Below are 15,357 nucleotides of genomic sequence, written 5' to 3'. Positions count from 1 at the left end.
GCCGTTTTCCTCTTTCCTTCCATCTTTTCCCTCTTTTTATTCCCAATTTTCCATCTTTTCCTTCTTTTTATTCGGTTTTGGAAACAACTCTCTCTGGTTTTTCTTTTTATCACCCATTTTTCGTCGTTTTCTCCTTTCCTTTATTTTTTTTAATCCGTTTTTCCTTTCTTCTAATTCCATCCCATTTTTTCATATTTCTCCTTTTAGATCTAGTTTGACCTCTTTTTACTTTCGTTTCCTCTCTTTCTTTCGATTAGCTCTTCTCTGTTCCATATTCCCTTGCTTGTCTCATTTTTTCTTTTTTTCCATTCGCTTTTCCTGGTCTCTGGCCGCTGTTCCTTTTCTCTTCTCGTTGTTCGTCTTTTTCTTGAGTGTTGAATTATCTCTATTTCGTTTTCCTCGTGGACTTTTTTGTCTTCTTTTTTCGCTCTTCTTCCCATTTTTCGATCGTTCATTTGTTCCGTTCTTTTTCTTTTTATGTCCTACTTCTCTTCCTTTTCTGTCTTCTGTTTTCTTTTTTTTCCTCTATTTTATTTCCGTTATTCCGTTCGTACTCGTTTCTCCATTCTCGTACTACTTTAACCCGTTTTTTCTCCTCTTTTGACTCGTTTATTCTCTATTGCTGTTTCTTTTCTTTTCGTTTTCCATTAGGTTTATCCTTCTTTTTCCTCATTTTTCTTCTTTCGTCCTGCGTTCTTTATCTTTTTCTGTCCAGTCTGGGCAAAATAAGGGATCACGAGAATGGAGAAACGATAACGAACGGAATAACGGAGACAAAATAGGGAGATTAAACAGAACAGGGAGTAAAATTAGATCACAGAAAAGATAGAAAAACAGGACATGCAAAGGGGAAGAACGGAACAGACAAACGAACGAAAAACGGGAAGGAAAGCGAAAAAAGAAACCAAAAAAAAGTCTAAACGGGGTAGAAAATAACAAAGAACGAGACTGGAAAACGAGGAAAAACGGGCCTGAAAACAGGGAGAAACGGAACAGGGATTATTCAGGTCTTAAGAAAAGGGCAAACAACGTGAAGCGGAAACAGCGGGCAAAAGTGGACAGTGGGGTAAAGTAAATGGGAAAAAGAGACGGGAAAGGAGTATGGATAAGAAAACCAGAGAAACCCAAAGAGAAAAGAAGAATAACGAGAGAGAAAACGGCTAATCGATAGAGGAAATGAAAGGAAACAGAGGTAAAACTAGATCAAAAAGGAGAAATATGAAAAAAACGGGAAAACGGAATGGAAATAGAAGAAATGAAAAACGGATTAAAGAAAAAGTAAAACAGAAGAGAGTCTGAAAACGGGAAAAAAATGGAATAGAGATAATAACTCTGTCCAGAGAATCCTCGATTTTTTATTTTCCTTTTTTCTGACCGTTTTCTTCTAAGAAAGATGAAAAAGATGGCGGATAAGAAATTTTTTATAAAAATGATCACAGTAGTAATGCAGTAGTGTGATAGATTGTCATATTTTTGGCAGTCTTTTTAAACAATACGACTAAATACTTAAATAAAGACAGAAATATTTTTAAATCTTTAAAATTCTGAATAAATCCAATCGGCTTCAGGGCCGTATTGCCAATTCAAACCGAATTGCCACCCCTCAGGTGCCGCCATCCAGTCGATTAACCTGCAGAAAAACTGAATGCTAAATTTCCTTTTTGTCTCTCGCTTTCCATTTCAGGATTCCTCAACTGCAACACAAACACCCTTCAATCGCTGGCCCAGCTGCACGGTAAGTTTAGCTGCTTATCGTCACCTCTTGTTTTTATTCCTCTCCGGAGAAGAAATAATCGTTTCCATCCACTACCGCCTAGCGATCCGGAAACAAAGTTTCAAGCAACTTGTAAATATTGCCACCATTCGATTGGCCGTTCCCGTTTCCAATCATCATCGTTCTACCCCTTTTTCGGCGCAGTTTTATCGCATACACTCGCTAAACATTCGGTTTTCGCATTATGTTACAACGTCCATTTTAATCAAATATTTTTCCCCACCCACCCATCACAAGCGCTTTTGTGTTGCTTTCCTCTCCTACAGATATCACACCTGCTTCGATAGGGACATGTACAACAGCACTCGGTCGATTTCAATAAACATAACAATAAAAAAAACTACACTCCATTGGTGATGAAAGCGATGCCGGCGAGGAAGAGTTCAGCCTCGTTTCCGTTTTGGGTAACTTTACCGGTGCATTCCCACCTGCGGTGTTGGCTTTGAGATATTATAATCTAGTGTTCCCTCCGGAGGAGTCACCGTCCCGAAAAAAAGCTAGTTTCGCACGATGATCTGCGCCATTGTCGTGAAACGATAGGGGGATAAGGGCAAAACTGGCATCATAACAGTTACGATAGCAATGTTGACAGTTGTACTTTGTAATAGTTCATTGTTCTCAGACACGGAATTAGAACAGACAGGCATACGAGGGAGTAGTTTACCCTGCCAGAATATCATCGCCCAATGCTGCTCGAATCGCTAACGCTACAATTATCTCTTGAGTCGATGAAGCTTATAACTCTTGAGTGCCGATGCAAATGATAAAATATGCTGAAGAGAGCCATTATAAAAAATATAGTTAAGACTAAGAACAATTTTTATTATAAGACCAGCCATTGTGATATAAGGACTACCAGAGAATAAAGCCGTTTTTGTGTACTCTCAGTAAATGTAATCTAATTAAATAATTGTGGCTAAAATTGAATATATGCGTAAAATTAAAAGCTTAGTGGTTTCAATCAAGTAAATTATAAAAAGTGTGAAGGTGGCGGTAATCTAGGAAGGTTATTATCCAGGAACAGTCGACTCGGGGATTGGAATGAAGTAAAGGGTTATTCTATCACATCATTACATCAAACACTGAAGGAAAGGGTCACAACAAGCAATAATGATCAAGCAAATGGGTACGCTAGCGTTGTCTGTTTTTCGGATGTTGAACAAATCAAATTGTTTTTGAATAGATATCAACCGAATTAACGAGCAGCATTATGTTCATTCCGTCCCTCTCTTTGTTAGTTGAAATTAGTCGTTCAACAAGATATCGAACTGTTGTACGACCCTTTCCCATACGGAAATATTCTTCACATTCAACCCAAAACCTACGAGTCGAGCTCGCGAAAATCCGTTACGACCGGTAATTTATTCATAACCCCAACTAATTCAATTGTACTGCCTGCCCTTACGGCTGTTTTCCCGCTGTTTCCCAAAAAAAAATTACAGAACAGCAAAACCGGAGGCAGAACGGCAACCGGAAAAAGAAGGAAGTAAATTGACAGCTTTTCCCCTGGCTTCTTCGTCGTACGCGTACGGACACGGTGGTCGGTAGGGTTGAGCCCATAATCAAATGAGGCCGTAAACAACGGATTAAGTGCATCGAATTCAAACAAAACGAAAAGCAAAAGCCCACAGCTCCTCGCTGCTCGTTCGGTGGATGTTAGTGAAATTATTTTTAAAGTTTTTCTTTATTTTCGTTTTTCAAGCGGACGGACCCGAAATGCTTTCCCTTTTTATCCTTTTATCTTACTCTCCCGAATGTATTAAGGGGGAAAATCTGACCTAACCGTCAATGTATTTTCCTCCCCCTTTCTCAACGGGATAAAGCATGTTTATAATGTTGGAATATTAACCTTTCCGGCGCATCGGAACGCTCTCACGACGACGACGACGACGACGACGGCGGACGGTGCTTTCAGCCAAATTGGCTAACACTTCAAAAAACGGCAATAACGGCCGTTTGTTGGAGAAGCAAACCTTTTGAAAGTGATGACGTTAACGGCGCCGCTGGCTGGATGCTGGCTCCTCGTACGATTTAAGCACTGATTTTGGAACTAACCGAGCGAGAAAGTTTATTCGACTCACTATTGGAGTTGGATCGATTCGACATCGAAAAGAGGGTGGTTTTTCACTACCGAATCAGTTTCGCGCTTCATTTGACTGCGAACTCATTTAGAATCTGTTGGAGCAACTTGAACAACTGTGCAACTGTGCGACAGAAAAGAATGTACGTATCGTTGTCAAAAAAAAAACAAAATTGGAAAGAGCTTGAAAGGTCACAAAGTTGAACAATTTATCGGACGTTTAATGCCAGACTGACTGAGAACGATTGAGGTGAAAGTTGTGTGTAAATAATAACATGATAATATGGAAAATATTTGAGCAAGTGGAAAGTTGAAGTCTGGATGAACTGGAAAATTTCAATATATAGACTAAACAAATATTGGGTTGTTCAATACCTTTGATCTACGGATTAAGTAAAGTACAACACAGTCGCACCCTTCTATTAGGTAGTCTAGTATCTAGTTTTGTCGCTCTTCCAATTTTACCATTCAAACCAAGCACCATACACTACCGCAGCGACAATTTTGGTTTTGTGTGACTAGTCTCTGTGTCTGTCGCAGAGAAGATAGGCGGTTAACTACTCAGTCAATGCGTACTCGTTCTAACGAACGCGCCGGCAAAAGCATCCCTTTGGGACTCTCGCTCTCATTCATTCATGCGCTACGACGAGTTTTTGCGAATGTGTTTAGCTAATAGCCACGGTCTTCACTCTCGCTCGTCTTTGCAGCCCGAGCAGCTGATACCGAATGCTCGCGCGAAGATTCGCCCTCCCACCCGTGTGTAGAATCGAGGGCGTAAGAAGAAGTAAAGAAAAATCAATGCAAAATCTGTAGCCCAGTCTGTCGCTAGCCCACACTGGCAGCTTGCTGCTCACGAGTTGTTTGCCTTGTGAGCAGGCTATGCAGAAAGACGCTACGAGGCTGTGCGTTCGCGAGGGTGTAGGTAGCTGAATGTGTGCACACTGGCGTAAGCGTTGGACGCTATGCTTCTCATACTCGCTCGCGTGAAAGTAATATTATGTGTTATATTAACTTCACACTATTAACCTATATTTGTACGGTTGATGAAAATACATCCATTCGGCAATCTGCTGCCATCACCGTCCATTCTCCATCCTTAACCTTTTACCCAGCAACTCCCATCCTCCTGTCTCCTCGTAGTATTAAGGGGACATGAACGACCAAAAAATCATTATTTTTTTATTTCAGATTTTGATTCTGCAATCTTTTCCGCTTATTTTGATACCAAATTTGTAATGATCCGACCACGGGAAAAGAAGAAAAATAGATGCATGAAAAAAATTTTTTTTTCTTTTTTCTCTAGCTGTGTTTTGTTTACGAAACTGAAAAGTTATAAAAGTCTTTGCCAAGCTACTACCAACAAAACAAAAAAAAATTGTTCCATGACGTTGTGTAGTTTCTGAGAAAAAGGTACATAAAGTTTGAAAATCGTGGTTTTCCAGGAGCGGCGTTTTATTCCGCCGAAGTTGTTCCATGCCGCACTGGAATGCTTATGTGTATGATCGTTTTTCGACCACTTCCCATGGTCGTATCATTACAAATTTAGTATCAAAATAAGCTGAAATAAAAAAAAATTATTTTTTCAAAAATTTTAGTCTTTCATGTCCTCTTAACCGGAAGATGGGGAACCTTAGTAGATCTTAACCCGTAACTCGGTGGAATCTAAGGTCGTGTACCGACAGAGAAGGCGAGGCACTGTGTCCTCTAGGCACTAGAAGTTGGCTACCCCATCGCGAGACCCGGTTGCGTGGCCCTAGTAAGGCTACCTATCTAAACCTTTTTTACTACGAACGTTCAAGAAAGTTCGACTCGGAAAATTCGGTACGGACAAAGCCGACGAAATAAGGATATGGAATGGATGCTTGGCACCTGGAACTGCAGATCGCTGAATTTCATGGGTGGCAACAGGGTGCTGCCTGATCCGTTAGAGCTTCGTGACACTAAAAGAGATCTGTCGCAAAGACGAAAAGGTGTGGAGGATCCGTGTCAGCAAAGACCAATTTAACCAGAGCGGTGGAGCGACTAACGAGCTGGGAATGGGCTTCGTAGTGAATGGCAGAATGCAGGAACGCGTAAAGGACTGGAAGGCGATCAACGAGCGGATGTGTGTGTGTTGAAGATAGAAGGCCGTTTCTTCAATCACACCATGATAAACGTTCGCTTTCCACACGAAGGTAGACCCGGCGACGAGAAGGAAGCGTTCTAGCGCAGCTGGAGGCAACTTACGACAGCTACTCGTCACGGGACATCAAGTTCGTCAACGGGGATATGAACGCCAAGATCAGTAAGGAAGCAATGTATAGACCGGTGATCGGGCCCATAACCTGTACACCGACATGAACGATAACGGCCAGCGATGCAACAATTTTGCAGCTTCCCGAGGCTTGGTAATCAGACGCACTTTTTTCCCCGCAAAGATATCCACAAAGCCACCTGGGGATCATCTGACCAACGAACATCGGACCAAATCGACCATATGCTCATCGATGACCGGATTTTCTCGAACATCACCAACGTACGCTCCCTACGAGGCGCGGATATTGACTCGGTCCACTACCTAGTAGCAGTACATGTGCGCTCAAGACAATCGACGGTCTATACCTCGCGACAAAGCCGCTCCCTTCCTGGTTAAACATTCGGTAATTAGACCAGCTTTCTGAGTTCTGAGAACTACGAGGACATGCCGGATGAAGCTCTACAATCCTCTGTGGAAGGTAGGAAGGTCCTTCGACCCTCGAAACAAAGAAGCAGAGTTTTAGCACTGTTAGTTGCATAACCTTATTTATGACTAGAATTAGTCATACATCGGTTGGCGCAAATACTTTTCAAAAACTGCGTTAATAGGAAAGATGGATGGAGTACCCAGCTAGCACCAACTCGTATATCAATGTACGAAAACTATCGTAAATATCTCCTAACAAACTCGAAATCGTAACTAAAACTGGATAAAGTGGGATCAAGTTGATTTTCTGTCGTATATAATGATAATGACTGACATACATACGATTTTCAGCACAAAATCGTAGAGTAGTACGGAGCGACTCGCGCTTAATCGGATATTATCGTATATAAATACTTATATAGTCGTAACGCTCAAAATTATTCGTAATCACGTATATCGCCTCCAAAATAGTACGGATATGCCAATTTTGCGCATGAAATACGATTTATTTAGCATGCATATCTGTACGCAATGCTGATTTTTACCTTTTTTATACGTATGAAAATGCTAGCTGGGTAGGATGCGGTCGGTCGTCAATGAGGCCAGCACCGTGGTGCCAGGTGAGGAAACCACACGAAATGATTGGTTTGACGCCCAGCTAGCATTTTCATGTGTATGTAAAAGATAAAAATCAGTATTACGTACAGACATATGAAAATCCGTATGATTATCATGTGCCAGGGGTGCCACACTATCCGTCCAGAAGTATACATAAAAAGTATGTATAATTGATCAAAGAACTGGTCGCAGTGGTCCAAGGTCCCCAACAAGGAAAAAGAAAATGCAAACACATAAATGATAACTGTTTGGCAGATAAAGTTCATTTACTGGACACACTGCAAAAATCTACAGAGAAACTATAAAAAAGTTTCCTCAGTGTACAGAAATGCCTGTCAACAAATCGTGTTTGATGCGCAAAACTGGCATATCCGTACAATGTTGGACGCAATATACGTGGTTACGCTCCGTAATGCTATACGATTCTGTGCTGAAAATCGTATGCATGTCTGTTATTATCATTATATACGATAGAAAGTCGACTTGGGCATACTTTATCCAGGTTTAGTTTTCGTACATTGATATATGAGTCGGTGCTAGCTGGGCGGGGATTACCAACAAGCGATGTAGAGAGAAAAGTTTTTGGAAAAACTATCTAAGTTTTGCCACGGGAGAGAATTTGGTCAAGTTTTTACGAGCGCGGAATGCTATGATCACAATCCTGGGTAGGAAAAAGTGCCAGAAGGAGGACAGAGATCGTGAAGAGCTAGAGAAACAATTCTGGACTAATCGGACACGCAAGTACTATGGGAAGGTAAATCTCGTAAGGGTACACACCGAAGCCAGATATGCGTAGGAACGAGCGTGAGGTGGTTGAGAGATAGAAGCAGTTCTTTGATGAACATCTCAACGGCAATATAACAGAAGGAGACGCAACGGAAGATTACCTGGGAATGCTTACAAACGATAACAGCATGCCGGTTCCCGAACTTGAAGAAATTCGGCGAGGAATCGGTGAGCTGAAGAATAATAGAAATCTACAAAAATGGCCAAGAACCACTAGCAACGGCACTACAGTAGATAATTTCAACGATTTGGGAGGAGAAGAAACTATCGGAAGAATGGAGACTAATTTCAACATTTCTTCAGCGGTTGTTAGCATGCTGTATGTATACAAGGCAGAGCATAAACAGTATACTGTCGTGGTCGCTGCTTCAGCTGTGCTGAATCTACATCTGATGTACCGCAAGGCTCAGTTATCGGACCTTCGCTATTTTGCTGCTACATAAACGATCTTCCAGCAGTTCTTAAATTTTGTTCCATCTAGATGTATGCCGATGACGTTCAACGTTGATGAATGCGGATCTATATTTAAGCTCAAAGAAGTGCTATTTTTCACCAAAAAAGCTCCAAATCTCCGGAACTTAAGAAAATAACAGATAATAAAGTTCTACAAAAACGTTGATTTTAGCAAGATAAAAAACTTTCTAGAACACTATGAACACGTAAAAGTTGATAAGAAGATGTCAGGGCTTAAAAACTGCTTTAAAGGGATTGTCCACGAATAACGCTTCATGGATAACTTCCATGAAGAGATACAAATATGGTGTCTTTGACAAAGTTATTTGTATTGATATTTACTACAGGGTGTTCAATAAGTTCGAATACACTTTAAAACTGTGTTTAAAAAAATGAAAATACAAGATATCCTTTTCTCAGTCAATTTTTATTATTGAAGCAGTGTTTATTGAAAACATTTAAGACATATTTGGTGGAGACACCCTCCCTTTGTGCTTTATGGCGAGCTTGAGACATTTCTCAAAAGATCCACACGCGGCACGCACCTGATCCATGGGGATTTCGTCCCAGATCTTGGGACAGAAATGAGCTTCTTAAATTGGTCCATGGTGTTCACTTTATGTTCGCTCTGCTGGGCCAGGGGATTAAGATCCGGGGAGCTGGGAAACCACAAAGTTTTATCGAGAAAATCGGTCAAATTCTCCCGACACCACGCTTGGACGATATTCGCCATATGGGCCGGTGCGCCGTCCTGTTGAAAGACGTAATGATATTTCTCGTAGAGGTCACGAAGCGCCGGGGCCACAACCCTCCCTAGAACGTCGGTCTTATAAGTACGCGGCGTTGATTTTCATGTTTTTCTCGATAAACACCTGCAGAAGCTTCCCACGCTTGGATATGGCACCCCAAACCATCACCGACGCGGCGCTCTGGAACCGCAGGATGTTTATGTGGGACGGGGGGATGCTGGCCAACGTCGCTGTCCACAGCCGATCATTTTGAACATTCTACGGCTGTTGCAAGATGAAGAGTTTCTCATCAGAAAACACGAACTTGTAAAAACGTTAAAATTTATGTCTCAAATCAATTTTTAAGGCAAATAAAACAACATACGATATCTACACCTTCTAGAGAGTTACGTATATTGATAGTATCAAAAAGGTTGTAGAACATGTCAAACCTGTTAGGTGAGGTTTTGTGTACAAAAAGTTTAATAAACTGATTTTAATGGGGTCATGACTGAAAGTCAATTTCAATCTCGCAAACCATACGATTCAGATACTTAGTATCTTCGGCAAAGTTAAATGAAATTCAAAGTTCTACAACTTTGCTGAACACATGAACATGGTATCTAGTTCCTATAAAAAGTTTTTTTTTTTTTTTTTTTTTTCAAATATATTATCCCCTTAATATCTAATTGTATGAAAATGTCAACAGATGCAGAATACTTTTTTAGGAAACTTCTCCGAAGTAGGTATAAAGGTAAAGTCATCAAGTAAAATAACAAAAACTCACTTCGTTTTCGAGGAAAACATCTAGAATTTAGATGGTATCAATCGATAAACAAAGCAAAGCCTTGGATTTAATTTCCTTTGAGACTGGACCCTTGTTTACCGACAGACTTCACAGCAAGTTATTAGCGTGCAGGGCAATTACGAGGTTAATGCAACAATTCTAGTGACTCTCGATTGGCCGCCCAGCCGAGAGTTGAACATATAATGACCGGCATATTAGGCCAGTATATACATTTAAAGGGTTTCATGCTTGACCTGTAGGAATAATTCATTAATAAACTTTGCTAAATCTAGGCGAAATCTGCTGATATGGTAACGCTGCTTTTCTGGTGTCATCGAATGGATTGATTGTGTGTGTCAAAAAGAACTATTGATGTGCAGAGGACGTTAGCTAATTGATGATATTTTAGTTGTCATAATTTTAACTCCTTGTTTGTATGTTAGTTGAAACGCAATTAGATTTCAAATCAACCTATCACAATAGATGATGCTATATATCAACTATTTGCAAGGAAATTGACGAATGAGAACCAGTGGTAAAAGATAACCTAGATTATTTATTCTTTCCGTTCAGCCATAAGTTAAATGACAAATGAAAAATATTTTATGTTTTGAGCAAGATCCTCAAACCAGTTAACATTCGTTTCAAGTCAGTTACCTAAAGTTGACTAGTGCTACAAGTCACAAAATTTTCCAAATACTGTATCGTCACCAATCAGCAGAAATAAATGTGATTATGGTCTGATGAACTGAACTCTTAGTGGGTGGAACTACAAACTCACATTGGCGATCTATTGCCAAATCGAATCTTCGCACAGTGGTCCAAACAGCGAAATACGTGATTGTGTGATATTGCGCCGAACTGAGAAGTTTTTCACATATAGCATCTTTAGGAACATTTATTAGTATAACAAGCCCCTTCTTGCGAGAGAAATCTTTCGGTGATTAATTCCCTTAAAAGTGAGATACGAGATTTTTTCGTATATTCGAGGTACAGGTTTGGTACTTTCGGCAAAGTTATACAGGGTGTTCAATAAGTTCTTAAATTGTCATCGTTGTGTAAGTGCGCATTCTGTGTATTGGTATCAGCTTTAGCCATTTTATATAGGGTAACCGACGCACAAGGCGTCGACTTAACGTCATTTGTTATTTGTTAACCGCGCGCGTCGTAGTAAAGTTGTTTGCTAGAGGTGAGCGACCCGGCGACATATTTCGGCGGTTGAAATTCCACAGGGTGAAGCGGAATTTCATCTATAACACCATCCGTCGGTACCGGGAGACGGGCTCGGCCAAGGACCGTGCTAGAACCGGGCGGCCGCATTCGGCGAGGACACCAGCAGCCATCAAGGTGGTGAGGAAGCGGGTTCGTCGAAAAATGAACCGCTCGATCCGGAAGACCGCTGCACAGTGGGACCATTCTGGAAAAAGGCAGTCAAAAGTATTTTCTCGCTTTTCCTGACGTTTTCCACCTTTAGTCAAACAGCGTGAATCGAATTTTTTATTACTGACTGGCTGATTGCTCGATCTTCAGCATTTGTGGCTCGAGCAGCACGTTCTTCACAATCGTGTCGTGTTTTCTTGTCTACTTCCTTTGTCAGTTTGCTTCATGTTGTTCCCCAGCCACTTGTAAATCTGTCTTCTTCTCGGTAATCCGTAAAAATCGACAAACAGTCTTCTTTATGTTTTTGAACCTTTTCCTTGTTAATGGCCACCGTATTCCATCTTTCAGAAATCCAGCCACTTGCCATAACTGCTTTCGTTCCAAATGCAATAGAAACGCACTTCTTCACCCATTTGAACCTTTCTCTCTCCTTGTCAGAGACTGTCTCTCTTTTTTTCAACCCCCCTGCGCTGATTCTTTTATGCCAAAAAACATGTGTTTGACAAACGTTTGATGGAGAACAGCCAGAACATTTGGAACTATGACGGAGCACTCATTGATACTCACGTTTCTCGTTGCCTTACCTGTCGGTTTCTTCTCAGTCAGCTTCCCTTTCTGTCCCGTAACTAATTATGCGTCGGTTTGCTCTATGAAAATCCCTATAATGGAGAGGAAACAAAGGTTTTTTATCATATATTCTTCCTCGGTGGAACCCCCTCTTTTCTCAAAGTCACTTGCACAACTGCAATCGGTTTGAATGCAAGAGAAACGCATTCCATTTTACTTATTCGGTTCTCCCCTGTTATAAACCCCCAGTGCTGAATCCCTTATGTCAAGAAACATGTGTGCCAAGTTTGATGAAGAACCGTCCTGGCGTTTCGGAGTAAGGGCTTCCCCCCTTATTAAGACCCCCCCTCTCTTGTCAACCCCTTCAGTTTTGATTAACTTATGTCAAGGAACATGTGTGCCAAGTTTGATGAAGAACCGTCCTGGCATTTCGGAGCTAGGGGCTCCCCCTGTTATGAACCCTCCCCCTTTTGTCAAGTTCTTTAATTCTGACTCCGTTCTGTCAAGGAACATGCATGCCAAATTTGATGAATAGCCATCCAGGCGCTTCGGAGTTTGGGTCTCCCCTCTTGTTATGAACCCCTCTCCCTTTCATCCTTTCATCAATCCCTTCGGTTCTGATTTTCTTAGGTCAACGAATATGTGTGCCAAGTTTGATGAAGAACCGTCCAGGCGTTTGGGAGTTATGGGCTCGCCTTTGTTATGACCCCCCCCTCTTTTGTCAAACCCTTCAGTTCTGCTTCTCTTATGTCAACGGACATGTATGCCAAGTATGATGATGTACCATCCAAGTGTTTCGGAGTTAGGACCTCCCCCTGTTAAGAACCCCCCTCTCTTGTCAACCCGTTCAGTTCTGATTCCCTTATGTCAATGTATATGTGTGCCAAATTTGGTGGGGAACGGTCAAGGCATTCTGGAGTTTGGCGGAACATACAAACATACAAACAATGCTCACGCTCACTTTTATATGTATAGATAAAAACAGTTTCATCCAACAACCACCGTGATATATTTAGATAATGTTAGATAGAAATCTATAATTTTGTATTTATTTTGATAAAAAAACATGATTTTCATCATTTCGTTTTTTTCGTTTCATTAATCACCACGAACAGCAAAAGAAACGGCAGCATTTTTGCCTCAATGTTACACGCAAGATTTGAGACGTTTCAAATCTTGCTGGTGACTTTGCGGTAAATGTTGCGTTAGTACAGTTTAGTACTCAGCCGCAAAGTCAATCCGGATTCATTGTGGGTTGTTCCATATGATTCCATGCATTTAAAGTAGCTGTCAAAATGCCGCTAACGCAAACGTACGTATTCTGCTTCAGTTTTTCTGGCGTACTCCCCAAGCACAGATATCAAATTAGTATAAGTCTGAACGTCGTAAAGAATCTTCGACCTATTGAGACGGGGAGGCTAAACATAAAGTAGTCGAAATCATAGTAAACAGAAGGTGTATTTAACTGTCGCCTCTGCCTGTGATCACGAAGAATATGTATGGGGATATTTGACCTTCAAACTATTTTTGTGCTATTAGCGAATGACATCCTATCTCAAACCTTACCGTAAGACATAGTCCTATTCAAAAAATATTCCTGAGTTAGCGATATTCGATTTTACATTCCACATTACATTTACCTACCATGTAAAAACTTTAAGCTCGTTAAAGCACAAACTTAACCGATTTCACCAAAACTTCTTGATTCTATTAACGGTCAGTTTTAAATGGACTTTAATAACGATTTTATTAAATTCTATTTCCCACGTGATAGCTTCCCTCACCCAACCAAGTGGAGTGGAGCAAAATTTGCTTCTCCGATGTCTGGAACCTTACGATAGGATCGATTTTTCCCACACTTTTGTGTGCAAAACGAGAGCGCTGCCCTCTCGCTACCGATCCAGTGAACTATGTATGGGATGTTATGCTGGTAAAAATTGTGCTGAATAGCGTGGTGCGGTGGATAGCGGGGTATATCCTTCTTGCTCGTCTCGCGGCGGGTTCGCCTAATGAGATGGAACAAATTAGTTCGCTGTTCGCTGCGCTTCTGGTGCTGATTGCTTTCGATTACTGCGTAACTTGTTCGGCGGCAGAGATTGGCAGAGTTTGTAACGTCAAAGAAACCCTGAAAAAAAAGAATGCGATATTATCCCTCGATTCGGGCTTGTTTCGATAGGGACTTCTATGATTGAGGTCTGCAGCGAATCGATTCAGCGCGCAATTGCTGATCGTAGCTTGATTTTTTTTATTTGATGTTTGCTGATTGGGTCTGTATGTTGAAAAGTTTGATCGGAACACGCTCAGTCAGTTGTGTAGAAAGACTTTCGAGCCGAATTATGCAGATTATTTGCTGTGCACTTTTCGATTTCGTGATGGAAAACCTTACATTCCGAGTCGAATTTAACATTGTTTTTGACTTTCTCTAATTTAAGTAGAATCTGTGTCGACCACAAATGACAAGGGTTCACCGGTGAAAACCAAGCGGATCCCAATTTCACCGCTGGCATCTCAAAAAAATGTGAAATAGAAAGCAAAAAAGCGGATGACGACAAACGTTTGCTGTAAGGCCTGATGTTGGGCAATGTTTCACGTCTCGTGACGTGTCCTTATGATAAAGTGTTTGTCGATTTAGAAGAGAACGATGACGATTGTAGATGACGCCCTGCCTAATGGTGGGAATGCGTGTGCCGAAGCAATTTGTCAGTCGACCACAGATGTAACTGCCATCAGTGGGGTTTTCCGAGCAACGATGGCATTCTGTGCGAAAATTTTGAAGGCAAAAATTAATTTGCACCAAAACAAACAAGTTTCGTGCACAATAATCCATCTAGCCGACAGGGTAGACATGTTCATCCTGCTGCTTGTGTTTCTCAACCGCCTCGCACAGATTCCCCTTCAAGAGATCAATTTTAACCAGCTCAAGCGTGTACCCTTTTTCAAACATTTTACGATCTCATTCCTGTTTGTGTTTCAATTCTCTCGGCTGGGATGGTTCGCTTGTAAAAAATCCCATTTACGAACCCAACCTCCCGCTGAGGTTAAGCACCTGCCAAATGGGACTTCGAACCCAACCCGAATGGGAACCGGAAAAGCGTTCTTTCCCTCCATGGAATGTTTCCACTTTTTACTGCTCGGCTCGTGCATTGATGGGACTGGCAAAAGGACGAACCACTCGTTACTCGTTCGCATCCACATGCGGCTTTTGCGTTCACGATCCGATCGCACACACTCTCACTCGTACCGCTTCAAGCCGTCGACCTTTTTTTGCCTTTCTCCTGTGGGCTTCCGGAGGCACGCAAATGAAATCCGCATCCGAGTTTTGCTTCCTTTATTTTTTTTTCCTCCTATTTGCTGCCGACGGCAGTGACCACGCGTTACGTGAAACATTTAACAATAACATCGTGAACTTTATTGTACAATATATGCCCTTGTACGCACGTTTTGTGCTTCTTTGTGCGGTGCTGCAAAGGCTCGACCACTTATTGTTACCGATAAGTCCATCGGAATTTCTGACAACATTAC

At 41.4% G+C, this 15,357-nt stretch overlaps 1 protein-coding gene across 1 annotated transcript in view; it reads left to right on the top strand.

Annotated features, from left to right (window-relative positions):
* LOC128732596 (translational regulator orb2) overlaps nucleotides 1-15,357 on the top strand; it is a 414,401-nt gene that overhangs the window by 104,859 nt on the left and 294,185 nt on the right. Inside the window, exon 2 of the mRNA XM_053825875.1 lies at nucleotides 1,685-1,735. Coding sequence (XP_053681850.1) covers nucleotides 1,685-1,735 — 51 coding nt within the window. The remainder of the gene's footprint in view (nucleotides 1-1,684; nucleotides 1,736-15,357) is intronic.

This window comes from Sabethes cyaneus, chromosome 1, assembly GCF_943734655.1.
Source record: "Sabethes cyaneus chromosome 1, idSabCyanKW18_F2, whole genome shotgun sequence".
NCBI lineage: Eukaryota > Metazoa > Arthropoda > Insecta > Diptera > Culicidae > Sabethes > Sabethes cyaneus.
The sequence above is the reverse complement of the archived record's forward strand: the minus strand, read 5'-3'. Positions and strand labels throughout refer to the sequence as shown.